This window comes from Excalfactoria chinensis, chromosome 1 (genome assembly GCF_039878825.1).
Source record: "Excalfactoria chinensis isolate bCotChi1 chromosome 1, bCotChi1.hap2, whole genome shotgun sequence".
Classification (NCBI taxonomy): Eukaryota; Metazoa; Chordata; class Aves; order Galliformes; family Phasianidae; genus Excalfactoria; species Excalfactoria chinensis.
The window spans coordinates 47,395,544-47,415,011 of NC_092825.1; the positions used below are offsets into that span (position 1 = coordinate 47,395,544).

The 19,468-nt window shown below is 39.8% G+C and overlaps 1 protein-coding gene across 12 annotated transcripts in view; it reads right to left on the reverse strand.

Annotated features, from left to right (window-relative positions):
* TNRC6B (trinucleotide repeat containing adaptor 6B) overlaps positions 1–19,468 on the reverse strand; it is a 125,290-nt gene that overhangs the window by 15,062 nt on the left and 90,760 nt on the right. For 7 of the 12 annotated variants that reach the window (XM_072342491.1, XM_072342479.1, XM_072342484.1 and 4 more), the window contains 8 exons: positions 16,370–18,700; positions 15,353–15,511; positions 11,057–11,235; positions 9,815–9,889; positions 8,523–8,568; positions 4,109–4,257; positions 2,720–2,890; positions 325–450 (listed from right to left, as the gene is read on the reverse strand). In XM_072342491.1, the coding sequence (XP_072198592.1) occupies positions 325–450; positions 2,720–2,890; positions 4,109–4,257; positions 8,523–8,568; positions 9,815–9,889; positions 11,057–11,235; positions 15,353–15,511; positions 16,370–18,700 (3,236 nt within the window). The remainder of the gene's footprint in view (positions 1–324; positions 451–2,719; positions 2,891–4,108; positions 4,258–8,522; positions 8,569–9,814; positions 9,890–11,056; positions 11,236–15,352; positions 15,512–16,369; positions 18,701–19,468) is intronic. The other 5 variants (XM_072342528.1, XM_072342515.1, XM_072342506.1 and 2 more) reach the window with 4 other exon arrangements.

Here is a 19,468-nt window from a genome sequence, read left to right on the forward strand (position 1 = left end):
TCTTGAGTTTTATTTTTAAATACTTTCCGAAACTCTATGTAAGACACAGGACTTCTGACTTCACCCTGAGGTTATACAATACTGGTAGAGAGCATTTACAACCCACTGCCTTGGAATGACAGCAGGCAAATTCTTCTGCAGAATTTCATCTCCCAGTGAATTTAAAACTCACAGTCGAACGTGGTTAAAATTTTTATCTACGTTTTCTGTTTCTTAACATCAAGTCTATGACAATCTCAATGATGCACGCTGAAGGCTGTAGCTCCCTCCTTTGCTTTCTTTTTTCTTTTCTTTACAAGTAACCAGTTACTTTAAATTCCTTACCTGGGGAGAAAGAAATTGGGGAGGCACTTGCGCCCGGATATTGGGGGAAGGATTTAGTGGCTGCACTGGTGTGTGCATGCCCCTCGATTGTGCTGTGCTGTTTCCAAACAAACCATGATTGCCACCCTACAAAATTAAAGCAGTAGTGAGAAGAATTCTTCAGAATAATGGGTTTCTATGCTACTAGCTATTTATAAATAATGAGGCAAGTACTGACTTAAACAGAGTATTGTTCGAATTACGGAAATGCCTGCCCTAAATCAGTAACATTGCACCTGCGATAAGACCGCTGTACTACGTTTTCAAGATGCAGGCTCTTTGTCTTGTACATCAAAGAGTCATGTTCATGTATTTCAAAGCACGTGACTAAGTTTGTATTTTGCATGTTACATGTCGGGAAACAGAAACTAAATACAAACAACAAGCTCAAAAAACATTCCACTAGCTTAGAAGTTTGGTAAGACTGCCAGTGAGAATTTCTGGCCATTGTTTTAGAAAAGCAAGGTACTTTGTCACACTAGGCTGTCAAGGTATCACTCAGTTCTGTTGCTTTCGCTGCAGGCTTTCCACTCACAAATCGAAACTCAAAACTTTCATGAAAAATTTCTTTGTGATGTGAAATATTCAGCATTCTAGATTGAGATTTTTGTTGTTTTCCCTTTTCCCCCCCTTTTATATTAAAGAATAAGGTAAAGCATGGGTAGACTCTCAAATACAAAAAAAAAAAAAAAAAAAGCACCTCTCCTAGTGATTTTTTTCTTAAGCAAAAAGAACACGTGCTGTTTCTTCATTTTTTAATGAGATCTGCTTCCTGTTTCTAAAGGAACTTCTGTAGTAGTAAATCCCACTGTACAGAAAGACCAAAGAGAATTCGTGACTATGTTCCATTATTTCAGACTCTGAGCAGACCGTCTTGTTCTAACACCTTTCAACAAAAAGCCACAGGAGATGTTAAGGACAGTCTCCTACCTGTGCAGCTGTGCACTGCTGCTTCTAAAAACAGAAGCCAACGCACTTCTCTCTTATACTCCTATAGGTCCTTACATGCCATGATCCTGTCGTTTCCTTTCCAAGACCTTCAGCAACTCCCCTTCTCCTCTGTATACAAGGATCCCTTGATCCATACCTGCATCTCTCATGTACTACGGCTTCTAAACAACCCTTTTCTTTTTTTTTTTTAAATCCCTCAGCCATCACTATGTTCTCTCTCTCCACACCAACATCACTGTATCTAACACAAGTTCATCCTTCTTCAAATCTGAAGTCTTGGAGGTCTACTCCAAAACCGTTCCTACCCCTGTAAGCCAGAATTTCATAAGCTTTGCCTCCCTTCTGCCATAAAGCTGTGCAATCTCCACTATTCTTTTGCCAGAACACGAAAGTCTCTCATTCTACTTCTTTACTGGTAGCACTCATTGACCTACCCTGCATCTTCTCAATACTTCTCTTTCAGAAGCAGCTCAGCATGTCATACTGAGCAGGCAGCAGGAGGATAAAGAAAAAAAGAAAAAGAAAATCCCAACAGACAGAAAAGCTCGTATTCTGGAAAGAACTCGCTGGGATCAACTGCATATTAAAATTATTGAGAAGTTTGGTGCTGCTGCTACACTTTCAGCTTTCTCTAAAGCTCAGTGGAGTTCTGTACGCTGAATTCGAGAACATGTCTACAAATTCTGGATTTAATCTGATGTCCAACGCTGCATCACATAGAAACAGAGAGACAACACAAAGAAACACCATCATGTCAGGCCCATGACTATATAAGCTAGTCCGGTTCTTTAATTCACTTCCGTTCTTTCATTTCCTAGCATTCCTGCAATATTTTCTCCTTGTATAATGCAAAACACAACTGCAAGGAATTATTCCAACTATAATCAACCACTCCATTTCTTCCCTGCCATTCCTCCATGCACAGAACAAAATTATTGCTACTTCAACCATTTTTAAACGCTACTAAAATCAGTCCTTTCTATGGTCTGTAGGGAAGGGAGGAAGGAACAGGCACTATGCAAAAGGACCGCAATGTTTTTAAAGAAACATTTCTACACATGAGGTTACTGGGTAGTCTGGAACAACTCAGTGTTGGGGATTGGTGGGGCAAATCAACAGCCTCTAACTAGATTTTAAAACATCAATATACGGTTCTTCACTAACTAACTTCATGACTTCTGGAAAAGAAACGTCTGCTGCTGCACTGAGATTCAATAAGTAAGAGGCCAACAAAACCAGAAAGAACACATTTTGATGACAGGAGCCAAAGTGGATGGCTTGATATAACTGAAATTTCTGTTCTTTATTTATTTGGTAGGAAAACAAATGCAAGCAACCAACTAACCAGGATTAAGCCCAGGTTGCAGCCATATTAACAACGCATCTTATAAGGTGGCCTGCTTACTTGTCTAGCAGCGTAGTTTTGGGGACTGAGCCCTGAGCCGATTGCTCCAAGGCCGACGTTGGATAGTGTGGAACCAGAGGGAGACAGCTTGTAGCTGGGAGAAGGGGAGAAGGGAGAGCAGGGAGCCTCATCCCCAAGGCACCCATCTTGATTGGAGAAAGGCAAAGTCAGCTGAAGCCAACAGCAGGAGTTGGTTAGTGAAGCAACAGAATGCAAGAGGAGAAAAAGAGGGACGGTGAGTGACTAGGAAGAAGCAAAGTTAATCTGTAATAGCAATTACATGGACAAAAGTTCCGACTCAAACGAGCACTTAACAATCACGATTCTGGTCCAAGGAGATGATCAATAAATCCCTAAAGTTTTCTTCTAAGGAAAACGTTTTGAGAAGTAGGTTGCACTAATAAAGTTCATCTCCGACAATGCCTACTACCACTACAAAAACAAACAAATCTTCAGTTAATTCCTAACATTAGCACATACCTATGACCACAATCTATGTTTGGAAAGCATTAGGTCTGCTAGTGGTATTTACTGAATGGGCCACCAGAGGGAGTTGACAAAATTGTTTTTGGCTTGTTATACCAAAATGGAGGAGTTTCAAAAAAATAAATAATAAAAAAAATCAGACATTAACACACCTACAGAATTTTTACACATTTTCCCCTCCCCCCCCCCCCATTTTACATGTGATAAAATGTATTTTAAAAAAGAAACACCACCAACAACAACAAACATTCTGAACCTATTAGACAATCTCAAATTCATAATGTGCAGCAATTAATATTTGATAACAACAGTGAAAGCTTCTACTTAAAACAGGCAAGAATATGAAAGAAATGCAAACATAACATACAACAGATGTCACAGAGAAACGGATGTCATACAGAAGCTCACAGCACACGGACATACAGAAAAAAGGTTTGCAGAATTTAGAAGGGGTGTTTCTAATGCATCACAGACATCAAAGCAGAAAAATATCTGAAAGACTGTGATTACTTATGTTTACTTAGATCTAAAACCCATCTTTTTTACAGTAGATGACTGTTGTCAGTAACCAAAAGAATCTCCGTTATGAAACCTGTAATGAATTTCATTACTACCAGTCATTTACCCTTCCAAGAAGAGCAAGAGAATTCCTTCCTGATCATTTAGAAGAAGTCTGTTCTAGAATAAAAAGCATTTTTTCCACCTAGATAATTTAGCTTGTTTGTACATACCTGACTCCTGTTTTACAAACACATCCATTCTACAAACATAACTCCCTCACACCTTTTATTGTTGAGCTCATCCATGGTGACTGGATTTTTAGCACTTCCAGAAAAGTAGGATTAAAACTAGTACCTCAAATACAGAGGCTGATTTTAATTTATCTGAAGATATTTCACTCACCTTCTCAAAATAAGGCCCACTATCTGTGGTTCCCATGTCTTTGGAATTAGGTGGACGGAACCCAGATCGATCCTTTCTCATTATGTCATTAAAATCCCCGAGATTCATGGCTCGTTTATCTACCTCAAACTTCTTATCTGGGAGACCACCTGCAGAAAAGAGGAAAGAAAGCATAATTAGTGCCAGTCATATCCACTGCCTTGCATAACATCAGGTTCACAGCCAAAGAAAAAATATGTAAGATCAGATTTGTCTTATTTACATCTTGTATAAATCAGGTTTATCTTACAATTGAGTACAGCAAACAGTTCCCACCAAAGGACACTGTGAAAATAAAAGAGGAAGTTTCATTTTTAAGACTGAACAAACCAACTCAGGGAATTTAATTCAAAGCATTTCTTGCAATTTGTGTACAAGAATGAATAAGATGGTCAAAATTCTCCTGCAGAAACGTGAACTTAATCCTTGACCACCAACAACTTTCTGGTTGAGCATAACTTCCCCGCACCAGAGAATCCATCTCTCTCAGCTTGTATGCAGCAATTATACACCCTGTAAGAGACACTTTTCAAGCTGCCTCTTCAAGTCTCCTGACATTGTTTACTGAGTAATCCAATGAAGCATGGGAAAGAGATGTTAATAACAGATGAGGAAACTACCACTCGCAGTGGACAAAACATATTTCTTTTAATCATATCATCAGCCAAGTCCTGACCAAAGGAAGTTGCTGCCTTGCATACAACCATGGTCAAAGAACAATTCTTTCTGTTGTACTTGGCACTTCTATCAGATAAACAGTGTTATGCTGAAGTAAATGGAAAAAATATTAATTTTAAAATATAAGCAATGTGGTAGAACCAAGCTTTATTTGTATTTTCAGTTTTAAATAACTGTGTTTAGTGGAACAGATGGCCTTCACTAGAACAGTTCAAAAGGCCTGTCACCATATTTAACCAAAATTTATGACTTTCAATGAAGGAACGTGGTGATGGATATGTTATCCTACCACTGACAAACACTGAAGTCTTTATTATACACAGCAGACAATTAATGACTGTAAAATCCTGAAAATCCTGAAAATATTTACTTTCTCAAAAAAGATTCTCAAAGGCAGCAGCATCTCTTGTTAATGTCCTATTGCAAACTGTTAATATTTATAGGTCTCCTACTGCCAAGGATCTATGAAATCAACCACTAATTACACGGGTTCTTCTTTTTGGTATGGCCTTCAGAGTTGATCCGGTTTCATCCTCTCAGATGATTTCAACATCATTTATCACAAAAACAGTGACCTACCACTTCTTGCAGTTAGCAAGAACGCTTATAAACAAGCACACATAAAAACTCAAATCATCTACATAGGGAACCGTAGAACAGGTTAAAAGTTCTATCATCTTTGTAAAAGACACTTCATCAGATTTTTTTTCTCCCCACTACTAATAGCTCTAAGAGACACTGTGAAAACTAGATAACGAAACAAGAGCTTGAAAGACCACTTTCATGCCAGATGAAGGAAAAAAGCTATTAAATATATCTCCCTCACCACATGCACACAGCTTAAAGGAGAAAAAAAAAAATCAATCTATCTCTAAGTATATACACATAAGAATCAATGAGGTAAAAAAAAAAAAAGTACTATTAATGTGGTAGAAGTAATACTGAAAAAAAAGAGCATTTGAAATATGTTTTCTAATTGACCACAAAAACTAAAAACATTTGGGAGATACTGGTTTTAAACTTTTGCCATTAAGTCACAACATTCAAGACTACTCAGCAACCACACTGAGTTGTTACACTCTGGTTACAGCTTTGTTATGTATTTACAATAGTGTACAGTATGAACTGCATTTGAATCAACAGAAATGGAAATGAATTTCCCAGTCTTTATAGATGATTTGAGAATTCCATGATCTGCAGAAGTTGCTGCTAATACATGAAAGAAAAAAGACAGAAGTGACTGTCAAACAGAATGAGAAGCTACAATATTAAGCGGTCCTGGCAAGCTACTTACTGTAGTATCAAACTTCACATCTCACGACTTCTGTCAGTAGATAAAAGTTGCAGCCTATTTCCTATTTCCAAAGTTCAACAAGCTATCTGTTGAAGAGATCTGATAATAAACAAATAGGGAAGTAAATCTGCCTCAGGCATTCTAGCGATCCATCTCTTCTCTCTCTTGGTCAGCACAGTACCTTGCAACCAAAGCAACATATTTTTCAAACAAGACTGAGACCCACATAGTAAGAATTACTATGGCAATTACTATGACAACTGGACCTATTTTAAGACGCGTGATGATCAGAGCCAAGTTACTCTGTGCATATAAAAGCCTACGTTTTCTTTAATACACATGGTCTCCAAGCACAGATTTAACGGAGTTCAATGCACATTTATCCACCAACTGGGAAAATACTAAGTTGGAGCTATTTGGCTACTAAAGCCTGGCACATTGTAAATGTGACCAAAATCCAGCTGAGGAACAAGACTACCTCATAACGAAGTCCAGCTTTTGAGGTTTAAATGTAAATATAGGCTGAGCAAACAGCTTATACTTTTCACAAGCAACAAACATAAACAAAAATATCATAACTTCTAAGCAGAAAATAAAGTAATATAAAAGCTGCAGGAAAGTCTCAGTTGCATTCTTTTTCTTTGAAATGGAATGCAAACTATAATAAACACATGTACCTAGGATCAAAGATGTGGCCATTAACGGACACGTTGAATAGAACTGCAACACATCAAGGTAATACAACCTTTCTGCAGCACTTTCACAGGACATTCTGAGTGTCTAACACTCTTCCTCACAAGGTCAGATGGCCTTTAAGATCCACGAGAGTAGAAAGTTTCAAAGATCCAAATTAATTTGGAGATAAAGAATAAAAAGAACCATAATCAGCATAAGCCAGGCTACTTAGAGAAATGTGATACACACAGAGTCTGAATGCAGAGACCAAAGAGGACAGAGGAAAAGTTCTGCTACTTCCCCCATAACTATGTAGTATTAATAGATAAGGGGTCCTTAGCTTTTGACAGGAAGAAAGAATTCATGGAAAAAGGAACTTTCCCTTCACCCTCTATAAGGTGTACAGCAGCAGAAAAATATGCCCTTCAAGAATGCAGTATTTTTTAAGCCAAGAGAAGAGAAAATGTTCAGATTGCATTAATATACTATAACGTACGCCTTGATTACCGCAAACTTTGCTACCAATGAAGATTAAAGCATGATCCAAATGATCAGGTTTTTTTTGGTTGAGAAAATGCCAACTCCATTACAAGATGTGATGCCTACAACAGTGGCAGATGCTGTTGACAGCACTGGTGCAAAGACAGTCAGCATCAGACCAGATGCCTTATCATTGCCACTTATCCACATACACAAAATTGAACATTTCATTCATTTGGCTTTAACTGGACTAGGCTTGTCTTTGTAAGCAAGGACATAAGGCAACCTTCCTGCTTCTGTAGATTCCAAAGAATCAAAAACTGAACACAGGAAGGAGACCTCCTTCCTGTTTCTAAGTATCAAAGACTGAGCTGTGTATGTCTTTATCTGAGTCTTCAAAGGACTCAATAAAAAAGAAAAAAAGAAATATTAAAGTTGAATCATTTCTCTTAATATATACTCTAAGAAGCTTGCAGGGAAACAATCAGCTCAAATGGCATTTCTAAATGTGTGGTATTTTTACCATAATACAATGTCAATGACTGTTCAGAAACAATCTAGAGAAAAACAGAACATAAAACCAAACTTGGTTTCAAGAACAAAAAAATTCTGACAGTTTACTTTGTGGGCAGTCTGCCAAAGAAAAACGTCGTCACAAATTCCAAGGTGATTAAACAGGATTAGGTAACACAGTTAATCCAAGTGGTCAAATTCAACTTCTCATTTAGGTTCATGTTTTCCCCATGCTTCACTCCACTTAAACTGCGCAGGATTTGTGGTGAGGTTATCTACAGGGAAAAATCTAGTTCTACTGAGCAAATAACTCATAATAACCTGAGGCAAGCAACTGAGGAAATCACCAACAGATAGTCTTTAACTTGCATCACCTCCAGGGACCTAAGCTAATTGGGATGTCCTATTGCCAAGAGAAATAGGAAAGAAAGACCCTCACTTTATTGACACTAGCAATGAATGTGAACTGCATAAATCAACACAGCCTCACAGGATGTCACTTCCCCGAGTTACAGTTGTGTTCTGTACAGGTATACATCCCAATGTTGCATTCTAGGATGGGCTGTGTAAGTATTCAAAGCTTGCAGCCAAGACACCAGATGGCATTATCACTGTGTCCCTCGTTCATGGGGAGCACTAAAAAGTAAGGATTAAACCTTTCCAAAGCAGAGCGCATCATCTACATGAAAATACTGCACGTGGTTTCATATTTCAGTTAAACTACATTATACGTACCTACAGACAAGTCCATCTTATTGCCTGGAATGTCCTCAGTTTGACTCTGGAAGAAAAAAGAATGTCAGTTCTGACTTCTTTGAAATGTTGAGTAATGTTTCTGAAAGGAACCCTTGACGGATAAAGGTGTAATGAAGGAAAAACATGTTTGTGCCAACCGAAGTTTCATTCTAAATTAAAATTTAACACAAAAACTCCTGATTTCAGTCTGGGCACATCTCATCCCAACCCCTCAACTCTGTACGTGGTGAGTTTACAGAAATGAAACCAGACACACAACACATGCAACAGACAGAGAAAGATGGATAGACAGCTGCTCTGTGAAATGAACCTCTGTCCTCATGTTCCAGTGGTCAAGGGAAGAAACACTGAAAATAGCGGCCAAAATGATAGCTCATCCTCATGACCCGTCAAGTCATCAAATCTTGAAACGCGCTGCCAAGTTACTCTTTAGTTGGCAGTCTGGGACAGTGTGTTCCCACAGCTTTCAGAAGCATCTACAGTCTAGCAGACACAGTTTGAGCCTCAGAGCCAAAAGTCTTTACAAACTAATCCTAGCCCGGTTAGTGACAGTTTGTGCAGCCATGACTTCTCACACAATCTCTACATGATGATCTTTTGCTAACAAGTATTATTACTCCTGCATCAGAGCATTACAGTTGATGCAATATTCAGTAAAACATTTGACACATGGACCAGATCAGAAGTTTCCAAGCATTTTTGTGTGTTGGTATTTTTACAGTACTATCTTGCAGACTGGTCTTTGCTCTCCACGATGTGCCCTTTATTTATTCACCATTCTAATCCATCCCTAAGTATCATTTAATGTTGAGCTCTTTTTGTCCCCAAAAAAGACCCTGTTGCACATTCTTTAGTAAAGCTAATTAAGACACAGGGTTGTAACTTCTCTGGCAGATGACTGAGCTTCAGAAACCTGAAGAGTCCTGGAAAATCATAGATGTCTGATGATACATCCATGAGCTGAGGCTTCTATCTTGAGTGCTCTAAACAGCACGTTATGAATGAGCCCACCAATTACAGCTGCCATAAAGTAGCTTTAAAGTGCGTAAGTTTTTGTGGGTGGTTTTATTTTTGGTTTGTATTTTTTGAGGAACCATTCTTACTAGCAAGAAGTTCTGAATACCCAGCTACTACTGATATTAGAGCAACATGCCTATGAAGCAAATGCAGGGTAAGAAGTAACACACTTGAAAGTGAACCATCATCTCACCACTCTAAAACTTACAGCTTTATTATGAAGTTGTACGTTATATTAATCAAAATTTACTTACAAGCAAACCCATATTTGAAAACTGTTTGGATATAGGGTTCATCCATGAATCACTATTTCCTCCTTTTAATGAGCACTAAAAAAAGAAAAAAAAAAAACAGACATTTTTAAACATCTTTTCCACTTCCTAAATTCTGTTTTATCCTTGGGATGTGAAGCGTTGAAAGAAAATCCTAATATCTGAGAAATTTATCTCTGTAACAAACTGCTTTACATTTTTGCACAGTTGGAAATGTTTATGAAATACTTTTTTTTTCTTCATAGAACCGCACATTCCTAGGTATACTGAAGCAGACAAATATGCAATATGTTTAATACACTCTTTAATCCATCACAGTTCCTTGGCTTTCTTCCCATCAGCATGGGCTCTCTTTCAGGGGCACTGTGCAGACCTGGCTCTCTATCTGGCCTTACTGCAACATGCAGATAATCAAAGTCAAAACTGAAAACATTTAGACAGAAATGATATTGATTTAAAAAAGGAAAAATAACAAAGAACAAATAAAACTGCACAGTTCCTTTGGTGGCTGAAAGAAAATCTGTAAGTAAGAAAAAAATCCTGAGAATAGTCATTGCAAAATAGGAATTGTAGAACTCCAAACCACACCACACGAGTATTTCCTTGCCCTTGGAAATAGCTCTGCTCTCACCTTTTAAGTCTGCCCTGAATATATGATTAGCAGTAGACAAAGCTCAGTCTTTTTAACATTAATAGGACATCAAATGTTACTGTTATAGAGAACTTTAACATGCATACAAATCTTAGAAAGCAATTCATTTGGGACTGCAGCCCAGATCCTGCTCAAGGCCGAAATTTAACCATAACAAACACAAGTCAGACCCAAATCCAACAGTCAATAGAAACCAGAGGGCATGTGTCAAAGGGACCGTGGGTTCTGAACTCCAACAGGCTATGCAAGCAGAAGAGTAGCAGCTTAACAGACGTGACAAGAACAGAAAAGCAATAGTCCTGAGATACCTACTGCTCAGTTTCATTTAGTAATGGCTCTGCAGCCTTCATACCAAGAGAATATGACACTTTTGGGCAGATGTTAGTCACAACAGATGTAACACATTTAAACAAATCCAAAAACCTCACATTTTTATGCTGCTCTATCAGGCACCTTCCTAGCTGAATTCCATACAAGATTTCTTAGAAGAATTAACTATTAGAAATGCTCCAACACATCAGTCATACTGCTTTCAGACGACACTGTAGTTATGAATCATTTGAGTGTTTTACCTTCATCTGTGTTTTCTTTCCCCCTTGCCCCCAGCTTGTTGAGTTGTGGGAGGAACTGCTTCCCTGAGAGCCTGCTGTGTTCCAGACTCCTCCCTCCTCCTCCTCTTCCCAGCTGGAATGACGCGTGCCTGTCACTGGCCCATCACTCTCTCCCCAGCCATCTTGCATAGATTTAGAACCTTGAGAAGAAGAAAGAAAAGCTTAAATACAAGCCCCAGTACCATGCAGCAGGTGACTAGATGCTGCAGCATTAGCTGAAATTGTCAGAGCCACAAGAAGTCAAAAACAGAAGTGTATTCACTCCAACAGCAGTAAAAACTTGTTTATGAGCCCCATAACCCAAGAGATCTGGTGGCATGTTAGTACGTCATGTTTTGCAAGAATTTTCAAGCGATATTAAATCTTTAAAAGAAATAGCGATCAACGCAGACTTCTCTCTTGCAACTACAGCTGTATTTGGACACTTTAAAAGGCAACCTATTACTTTCTTGTGTCAATGGAAGACTTCAAGGACACTTAAGAAGAAAATCCAAAGGGGGCCGAGGCCTCTGGCTCAGGTGATTTGTGAATAATTTCCTGTCTTCCTTCAATACTGTACCACATTTCCACAACGCCAAACCCTCTCACAGAACACAGAAATGAAGAACTTAAAAGAGCAACAACTAAGCAGAATCTGAAGGAAAGGACCTGACATTGTGCTCTGACATAAGCAACACCAAAACAAGTTTAATCCCTCAAAAATCTCTTTGATTTCTGGCCTTAGCAGTAGCACTAGAAGTACTCATTAGCAGTACTGTTTAAACAGAGATATAATTGCCAGAAAGTTACGATTTCGTCATACAAACTCATGCTAAGGTCTTCTTGCCCCTGTTGCCGCCTTCTTTTGTTGTTACTCTCTAATAACAGCTGTCATGAAACTTAGAATTTTAAGTCTACTAACAAGCCAATAAGAGCTCAAATCTTTATTTTGCCCAGGGTCCAGCCATTCTCCCTCCTACTAAAACTCCTCAATCTGTGCATTTCTTCCCCAAGCACTCATCTCCTTTAGAAAGGAACTCCACCATCACCACCTTTCTCTTCACTAATCCTTCAATTGTTTGGGGTTTGAGAGTGGAAATGAGGAATAAGAATGTAGCAGGAAATCTCAATATAAATAGCAGTCAGGAAATGTAATTAATCTGTCAAGGGGAACTCTGCCTGTATCAGGCAGAAGATAAGAACAGCAGCTTTTCATGGCAATTTAAGAGCTACCTTAAACTACACCATAAATAACAACTGAACTACTTCACAGGAAACTTAACCTTTCAACACACATTTGTGTACCAAAACTCAGACCTGCTTAAGCACCATACTGGTCCAAACATAAAAATCTGCCTCTTGATCCTTTAATCATGCTACTTACACAAAAAAGGCTACAGGCTTTAACTTACTTATTTCCAGACACAGTGTTTAAATATAGTACTGTGATCCTGGTTTTAACTACATGACCAGGGAGAATTTTCTGCATTGACAGCTCTCAGGTCTGAGACACTAGAACATGAATCAGAGCAGAGGTATAAAGGAGCCTTGTCAGCAGAACTCCTGCTTTATTTTCCTCATATGTTGAGTGAGAAGACACAAACAGCTACAGTAACAAATAGAAGATGTTGAGGTACAACTAAAATTATGTTGCTACAAAAAACCCAAATACCTCCTGTCAAAGAACTGCTTTGCAATGCTGATTATTTTTTTTTAACAAGCGGGCAATGACCTACACTTAAGTTTCTGGATGTGCAACCTATGGTCAGATGGAGCCATACCACAGCCCAAGTGAAATGCTACGCGTAGTTACACAAAGGTAGGTAAATGCAAACCTCCAGCCCTTGTCCAGATAAAGAATTCAAAATCAAAATAAGTTTTCTCAAAATCTGCACTCCTCTATTCATCAGATGCAAAAGGGAGGTCGCACCAATCACGCTCACACAAATAACCACAAGTACTTGTCTGCTGGACAACTGGATATAAAGACGCCTCTGCAGAAAAAATGCATTGATCCCATTTTATACTCAGAATATTTCAGGTCTTACACAAAACCCTTCTTTCCATGCAATGCCATCACCGAATATGTGATATAATGGAGCAAATCAACACTGCAGAGACTTTACACCACTTGACTTCTCGTCATAATTTAGTTTTTATATAAATCTATCATAATTGAAAAAACACACCAAACAAAAACACGTTCCATAAAACAGCATCATACAGACATTCACATGACTTCACTGTTAAGCTGAAACCTTCACACCGACTGCACAAACTCCTACCACAGGAGTTAACAGTGCTGTGAATAAGGACTGCTATTTGCCAGCATTGTAGATGAATGGGATGTGATGCCAATGGCTGCCACCAGCAGTAATGGCACAGTTTCTGTCTTGACCTTACCTATCCAAAGCTAACAGAATATTCTCTAAGAAGCACAACTGAGCGCTCTCCCAAGTGCTAACTTTTACTCTGCCTCACATTTCAGTACTCCAAGCAGCTTTCCTTGGCTAAGCTCTACACACTTTGTTTGGTTGCATGATTCTCCCCTGTCCTACCTCTTCCTCATAATACATACAGGAAATCTACTTTCACAACCTTTTCTGCTCATTCAGTTCTCTTGGGGTTGGTTGGTTTTTTTTAGTCACACCTCATCTCCCACTTCCTTCTTTGGCTCTGAACTGTAATTTTCTCGTCCAGCTGGTGCTAGTCTTTATTTCCTCTCTTTACTTTCAACCATAAATTACACCTTAGCAGGCGCTTTGCCCCAATTTCCTCTTCTAGCTTACCCATGATATGAAATATCTCCCCTTAGTCCACTGAATAATGTAGTTTTCTCCTTTGCTCTGTCTGGGTGCCAATTAGAAAGGACTTGACATAACATTCACAGTACACAGGAGAATGAAGGTCCCGGTTCTTACCTCTGGTGACATACTTTTAACAGCCAGCACAGGGAAAACTCCCTGTATTTTACTCTTGCTGAGCTGGAAATAGTTTAAACACAAAGCACAACACACATGCTTTAGCTCTTTGGTTATGTCACCATGTGCAGACCAGCTAGGACAAGCAAGTGATTATTTGTGGTCTTTAAAGACTATCTTAAATATTTAAAAGTCCACAAATTTTTTAACTGGATTATTAGCATCTCAGAGTCTCTTATTTTGGCCACATTTAAGTGGCTTTTTACAAAGGAAGGAAGATGAGCCATCTAGAAAACAGTCCAGCATCCTGAAAAGTGCCAAGTTTGTCTGTCAGGTAAAGAAGCACCACAGCCACTCAATAAAGGTTTCAATATATGTTACTGGAATTTTCCAGCTTTGTTTCGTGAATGGCCTAATTGTTTAATTCAAGTGTGGGAAAGAGAAAATGGCAGAACAGCAAACAATCCCCACAGAGCATTTCATCCCAGACAATCAGATGCTGTAAGAGTAACTTGTAACTGGAAAGTCTTACCACTGGTATAACCACCAAAGTTCAGAAACATTGAGTATTTTCAATATTTCCGAATGGAAACTTAATAACCGAAAGTCACTGTCATCGGCTGCAATACTGCTATGCTGTAACAGCAGGAGATTGCTTTGTTTGTTCCACTTTCCTTAAGAACAGTGAAATAAAAGTTCTACCAACTTCTATCAGGAATAACTTCCACACAAAGCAAACTCGATACAGTAGGATTCTAACTTAAAGTGATTCTTTTTTTTTTTTTTTTTTAAAAGGTTCAACAGGATCTCATTCATGGAGAAGAGTAGCTGTATGCAGGCAATAACTAGAAAGTATTCAACCATTTAGGTTAGGCCACAAGGGGAAGGTCAATTTATGAGTTTTCACATTCATGCAGCAAAAAAGTCCATTCAAAGGCACTTCATACACCTCTACTGTGAAATGTTCCTATAAACTCTGAATTCCTTCTCCTGATGTGATCAGAAAAGGTGATTTACCATGTAATGAGCTTGTACCTTAAGTAATGGGTGTGCAGAGAGAAGATGATGTGAGAAAAAGAATTATTTCCTTGCTCAGATGCTCTATTGCTTCAACGCTTGCACAAATTGAAGCTGTCTGTTCAAGCAGTTAGGTAAAGAACGTCTCCATTACCTTAAAGGTAAGTATCCAGTCATTGGTAAGCACTTAATCACTCACCCACCAAAATCTTACATTACATTCAGCATTGCCTCTAGGCCTCAGATAACAAATCCTCCATGGGTGACCTATATCAAAAAGCCAAACACTAGGAAGTCTCCAGGACCACTGCAAATAAACTAGTATCTGTCCTATACTCACTAGATTTCATGGCATTCGGGGCGTTGGAAGGTGCATTCCCCCAGCCTGTTGTCGATGCTCCTGTATCATCTACTTCACCCCACCCGGGACTGGTTTCATTTGGCTCACCCCAGGCGGACGTACCATTATCTGGAGCAGGTGGAGTGCTTTTGCTCCAGACTGCACAAAGGAGAAAGAGTTTTCATTACAGACCATTTAGACAACGAACTATTTACTGCAGTGCAGCACCATGTCATTTATCTACTGCATTATGTCTGATGAAGACTCTGAGGTCTCAATACTGTGGGTGAAACAGAATAAAAAATTGTTCACATCAACAGTTCACGGTGGGCTCTGACCTTCAGGTATGAAAAGAAAGAACACAGTGATGAATTATATTCTTCCCTCAGGTTAAATATGAACCTAACCCTATTTTATCTTCTGGTGAACTTACTTTAACTAAAAGCACCAGACCATTTGGGGTTTTCATATACTGAAGAACAACTAAGAACATAACAGTACACCTTATTTATTTCCAGGCTATGCGGGGTTGATTTCTTGATTTTTTTTTAAATTATTATTTCAAAGAAGAAAATACCTTGCTAAATATTCTTTACCACACAGGAGAACCAAATTGAGCTAAGAAACTAAAGCACGTGCTTATTCAATGTCAGCTGCTATTAACTGTGATTCAAAGCAAACAGTTTTTTACTCAAATAGAGATTTTTTCCCTGTTTCTTTCATAATTAAACACAAATTCTGTATGAATTTAACCCTTCTCAGATAAGCTTTTTTTTTTTCTTTTTCTTTTTTCTTTTTTTAACTGGCAAGCTGACCAATGTTCAGATCAAAGTTACTAAGACACAATAAGCAGAGGACTGTTTGATTCAAATTAACGACACTTAAATTCAGGACCAAACATTCAAGAAATGGGTTTTCATTATGAAATAATGCTATCAGTTGTAGGCTACAAGTGTGTCTCTTATGCGTAAGGGTTACGATCATAAAAAGAAATTTGCTGAAGAAAGGAACGAGTACCTGATGCTTGTGATTTGCTAGTCATTGGAGTAGGCAGGCTCTGTTCCCGTGGGGCCTGTCCTCCTTGTGAGTTCTTGTCCCACAGGTTCACATTCTTGTAGTTATAACTGCTAGGATCTCCCCACGCTGAAGTGCCATCATCAATATCCATTTTCCGACTGATTGACTGTGGAGAAGGTTCTTCCCAGCCACTAGGCTCCTCGTCTTTGGGGGCAGCTGGTTGTGGTCCGCTGTTCCAGTTTGGGTTTGGAGGTCGCCCATTACTTGGAGTTTGTGGCGGTGGACCCCAGGAACCAGAAGTCTCCTGCTGTTGCTGCTGTTGCTGCTGCTGCTGCTGCTTGTTCCAGGAGTTGGGCTGTCGACCCGTCTCGTTCCATGTTGAATTTCTTTTACAATCATCCCAACCACCCTTTGAAGCAGAGCCTGTATTTGCACCGTTACCCCAAGTTCCAATCTCATTTTGCCCACCTTCACCCCAACCAGATGCTGGCTTATTTCCCGCACTTTCCCAGTTGCTGTTTTTTGCTTGGTCAACTTCCTCTCCCCAACCGTTCTTTCCAGAAGACCATCCTTGATTAGGCTGCCGTCCACCCCACCCCTGATCCTTACTAGAGCTGTCATTCCAAGATGATGATGATTTCTCTTCTTGTCTTCCCCCTCCCCAATTAGATGAATTGGGGTTCTTATAGTCATTCCATCCTCCAGTATTTTTGGGGTCCTTCCACTCTGTTGGGGTTGAGAGCTCACCCCATCCAGACTTGATTTGATTGCTTTGGCTGGGTACATCGCCCCAGCCCCCTGAGTTCTTTGTCTGTGTGGCAGAGCTCTCCCACCCCTCAGTTCCTTTATCAGACTTCCCCTCGGGCCGTGGCATCTCTTCAATATCCCATACGGTATCTTGCTTAATTTGAGTTTGGCCCCAGCCAGTGTTTGAAAGCACTCGGGGGTCCAAATCAGTCCTGCTCAGCAAAGTCTGCAAGACTGCCTGGCAATCAGGATGTGTAGGCCTGTATGATCGGCGTCCAGAATTGTGACTGTCACTACTTCCTGCTTTGTGGTTGCTTCCAGTGCTTTGACCTCCAACCTCACTTCCTGCAGAGCTGGAAGATCTTCCCCAACAGGGAGCCTGGGAATTGCCTTGGTTTTCAGGAAGAGGGTGGCCTTTTTGATTGTCCCATGCTCCAGTGCTAGAATTTGGTTGGTTTGGACCACTCCATTCTCCAATCTTCAGTTCATCAGACCCAGACAGCTGTTTCCATTCTCCCTGAGAGACCCCAGATGTTAATTTGTTCCCTTCACCCCATTTGCTTTCATTTGCATGCTGAGGGCCAAAGTTCCAAGACCCACCACCCGTAGACCGGTTATTGTTATCCCAAGAATCGCTTCTTGACCCATTAGGTTTTTGACCAGAAGCTCCTTTCCAGGAGTCCTCCCTATCCTTTCCATTGTTCCCATGGTTTCCAGAATTGCTCTGTCCAGAGACTGTGTCAGTTCCAGAAGACCCCCTAGCTGTACCCCAAGATCCAACACTCCCAGTCTTTCTTTCTCCAGTGCTTTGTGAAGGGGTGTCAGTGCTCCTGGAAGGGTTCCCCAAGCCCATTTCAAAGGGCATTCCCTTATTCTCCATAGGGTTTGGTGAACTTAAGTTCAAGGAGTTAGTGTTTCCATTTTTTGGTCCATCAGTGTTATGAATTTGAGCCTGTTCTCTGCCAGAGACAAAGTTAACACCCGCATTTTCCATCTTTGACTGCTGTTCCCTAGAGGTCTGACCTACTGTGCTAATCTGTGCATTGGAGCTACCACTATCAGATTCCGAAGTCCCTTTCCTAGAATTGCCCTCTTGGACCAGAGCTGGCCAAGCAGACGGGTTGCTATTTGGGTTAAAGTTGCTGAAGCCAGAACCAGAACCAATTCTATCTTGTCCAGTCAAGTTCCTCCAATTACTTAGTCCATTGTTACTCTCGGCAGCAGGGTTGGAAGATTGAACAGATTTAGCCTTGGGATCAGATTTCCAGGCCCCAAGATTACATTCATTTCCAGCGCTTCCAGACTGGCACTGGCTTCCTTTTCCTTTGTTACTAGTGGTGCTTCCTGGCAGAGTGTTCTTCTCCAAGCCAGGGTTCGAGGCACTGTTGTTATCGGTGGTGTTTTCGGAAGAAGACTCAGCATCTTTGCTGGCAATACAAGGCCACTCTTCCATGTCAGACCCGTCTACAATCACCTTGTCCCAGATGTGAGTTGGGTTGGCGTTGGTGCCGCTGTTGGAGGAGGCTCCAGGACCCCAAGTGGAATTTGCATAATTTGAAGCAGCAGCACCTCCAATTGTTGAATCTAAAAAGAAAAAAAAAAGCACAAAAAAGACCCCAAAAGGCCATTAATACTCAGTACTGTCTACAAACAATGAACATCACATTTTTTTATACCACTGACTATTGATTTCATTAATACATTAATCCTTCTCTCATATACGTGAAATGAAATTGCTTAGGAAAAACAAGAGGCTGGAAAACAACATTAAATATACAGATTAAAAACGTGTTTCAAGAAATTCCTCAGAAGCAGTTTGTGGGCATCTGAAACCATGGTTCAGTCTCTCTGGCCTACAGTCCAGCTGATTCAAGTTCAACAGTGATTATAACTCACTAAATGAACCTGCTTGGTCACTACTGGCACTGGTGGTGGCCTTTTCAAAAACAGGTACAATTATACAATGCACAGAGCAAGAATATGTATGTGCACACTTTTATGCATGCATGTTTGCATAGTCGAGTAGGAGACTGACAGCTATATGACAGAGTTTAAGAAGCATCTGGACAATGCTCTCAGATATATGGTCTGATTTTTGGGTGATCCTGTGTGGAGCCAGGAGTTGGACTCAGTGATCCTTATGGGTCACTTCCAACTCGGGATACTCTATGATTCTATGACTGATTCAACAAAGAGACCAGGATTTCTGACAGATGGAAAGGTAAAAAATGAAAAACAGAGAAGGAATACAAAGCTGAAGAAGTGTATCCTTTAGCTTCAGATACATCTTTCTTAAAGTCGATTTTGCTAGTAGAAATTTCTTTACACTCTTACAAAACAGTTTTCTTTCCC